Below are 2,915 nucleotides of genomic sequence, written 5' to 3'. Positions count from 1 at the left end.
AGAAAAAAACCAGATTCATAAATATAAAATTACAAAGCAGTACACGCTGTATGATATAGAAAGATAAAGATTTATCTGCTTCATAACCTCTCCTTCAGCCAGTTCCTCTAAGCTACCGTTCTCGCTCGCTCCCGCAATTCACAACCGCTGTAACCGAGGCCCACGGAGGGGGGAGCGCGGGCGGAGCGGCGGAGGGCCGGCGCTCGGGGCCGGACTTCATTGGCTCTCTGGACGGAAGCGGCGGTGCGGCTCGGCTGCGCATGCGCCCCTCACACGTGCTTCCAGAGCGCCCCCACTGCCGCTTTATCTCCGCAGGCATCATGCTGCGGATTTCTGCCTTTCGGCTGCTAGGACGCACGGGGGCGAGTAGGCTCTCGCTCCTGGAGGACTTTAGCTTACGCCACTACAGTTCGGACCCTCTCGGTGTCCGGGACGATACCCGCGACGCGCGCGCCTATTTCACCACACCCATCTTCTACGTGAACGCGGCGCCGCACATCGGGCACCTGTACTCGGCGCTACTGGCTGACGCCCTGTGCCGACACCATCGCCTCCGAGTTCCCAGCGCCGCCGCCACGCGATTCTCCACTGGTACCGATGAGCACGGCCTCAAGATTCAGCAGGCAGCAGCCGCTGCGGGCCTGGCTCCGTCCGAGCTGTGTGACAGAGTCTCTGCCCAGTTCCAGCAGCTTTTCCGGGAGGCTGACATCTCCTCCACCGACTTCATCCGCACCACTGAGGCCCGGCATCGGATGGCTGTGCAGCATTTCTGGGGGGTGCTGGAGGCTCGGGGTCTTCTCTACAAGGGGCTCTATGAAGGTTGGTATTGCGCCTCCGACGAGTGCTTCCTGCCTGAAGCCAAGGTCACCAGGCAGCCTGGCCCGTCGGGGGATTTGTGTCCTGTTTCTCTGGAGAGCGGGCATCCCGTCTCCTGGACCAAGGAAGAAAACTACATTTTCAGGCTTTCCCAGTTCCGGGAGCCGCTCCAGCGGTGGCTGCGGGGCGACCCTCAGGCCATCACCCCGGAGCCATTCCATCACGCAGTCCTTCAGTGGCTGGAAGAGGAGCTGCCTGACCTATCCGTCTCTCGAAGGAGTAGCCACTTGCACTGGGGCATTCCGGTGCCCGGGGACGATTCGCAGACCATCTACGTATGGCTAGATGCCTTGGTCAACTACCTTACTGTAATTGGCTACCCAAACGCTGAGTTCAAATCTTGGTGGCCCACCACCTCTCATATCATAGGCAAGGACATTCTCAAATTCCATGCTATCTATTGGCCTGCCCTCCTCTTAGGGGCCGGCATGAGCCCACCACACCGCATCTATGTTCACTCCCACTGGACGGTCTGTGGTCAAAAGATGTCTAAGAGCTTGGGCAACGTGGTGGATCCCAGGACATGCCTTGACCGCTATACTGTGGATGGCTTCCGCTACTTTCTTCTTCGTCAGGGCGTCCCCAACTGGGACTGTGATTACTATGGTGAAAAGGTGGTTAAGTTGTTGGATTCCGAGCTGGCATTTGCTTTGGGAGGTCTCTTGAACCGATGCACTGCCAACAGAATAAATCCTTCTGGGACCTATCCGGCTTTTTGCACTGCCTGCTTTCCCAGTGAGCCAGGGTTGGTGGGGCCATCTGGTCGTGCTCAGGCAGAGGACTATGCTCTGGTGAGCGCAGTGGCCACTTTGCCCAAGCAGGTGGCAGACCACTATGATAACTTTCAGATCTATAAGGCTCTGGAGGCAGTATCCAGCTGTGTCCGGCAAACTAATGGCTTTGTCCAAAGGCATGCACCATGGAAGTTGAACTGGGAGAGCCCAGTGGATGCTCCCTGGCTGGGTACTGTGCTTCATGTGGCCTTGGAATGTTTGCGAGTCTTTGGAACTTTGCTCCAGCCTGTCACCCCAAGCCTAGCTGACAAGCTGCTGTCTAGGTTGGGGGTTTCTGCCACAGAGAGGGGCCTTGGAGAGCTCCATTTCTTGCCTCGATTCTATGGACATCCATGCCCTTTTGAAGGGAGGAGGCTGGGACCTGAAACTGGGGTCTTGTTTCCAAGACTGGACCAGTCCAGGGCCTGGCTGGTAAAAGCCCATAAGACCTAGAAACTCAGTTCTTATTAGCTGTGGTAAAAAAGCAAACATCTTATTTTCTTATTTTTCATTTTCAGGAAGATTATACTAATGCTTTCTGAAGTGTTGCATCAAATGAGCACATAAGTAATGTCCCTGTGAAAAGAGGTTTGTAGCCTTTCAGGAGCCTACTCCCTACTCTTCAGTTCTCTGTGTCCATTAACCACTGTCCTTTGCACCCCAGTGTCTCTAAGATGTCTCCAGGGGAAAGGTGGGTAAGAGACAACTTTGGTGATACTACTCCTTCTCATTGTGCCTCTGTCCAAACCACAGTTATTTGCCCAGACTACCTCTCATGGCTTGTTTGTCACTTGCCTGGCCTCTGCTGGGCAAATTAGTGCGTGTGGGGGTTGGAGGCCCCCTCCCTCAGCTTTTACTTTGTTATATATGTTGGGTCTTCTGTTAAAAAGAGGTTGTTTCATTAAATCTTTAAAAACCAGTGTCCTAGACTAGATGATTTTTGCCTATGTTTATATTCTCAATTCTTAACAACCATGACTCCCTGCTTTGCTAGTTAATAATCCAGTAGTTGTGCTTTGTAACATTACACTTTAACCAGTAGATGGCTCTAGTCTCACACATTTAATTACTTAACATTGAGGTTTCAGAATATTTAGGTTTTCTGCTTCCTAATTTTGCAAAATTTAAATTTAAAGAAAAAATTTTATTGCTTTCCTTAAAATAAGGATAACTGCAACCACTGCTGTTTTACAGTAAGCAATAGAAAGATCAGAATCCTTAGTTTTTTTCAGACTACTGAAGAAGGATATTTACTCTATTAAATGT

General features: G+C 51.8%; 1 protein-coding gene across 1 annotated transcript; it reads left to right on the top strand.

Annotated features, from left to right (window-relative positions):
- The first annotated feature begins 288 nt into the window (after window positions 1-288).
- On the top strand, window positions 289-2,569 carry MARS2 (methionyl-tRNA synthetase 2, mitochondrial). Its single transcript, XM_007465693.1, has one exon. The coding sequence runs from the start codon at window positions 321-323 to the stop codon at window positions 2,100-2,102; it is 1,782 nt and encodes a 593-aa protein (XP_007465755.1). The 5' UTR covers window positions 289-320; the 3' UTR covers window positions 2,103-2,569.
- The last annotated feature ends 346 nt before the right edge of the window (window positions 2,570-2,915 follow it).

The sequence above is a fragment of the Lipotes vexillifer genome, unplaced genomic scaffold (assembly GCF_000442215.2).
Source record: "Lipotes vexillifer unplaced genomic scaffold, Lipotes_vexillifer_v1.1 scaffold113, whole genome shotgun sequence".
Taxonomy (NCBI): Eukaryota; Metazoa; Chordata; class Mammalia; order Artiodactyla; family Lipotidae; genus Lipotes; species Lipotes vexillifer.
The sequence above is the reverse complement of the archived record's forward strand: the minus strand, read 5'-3'. Positions and strand labels throughout refer to the sequence as shown.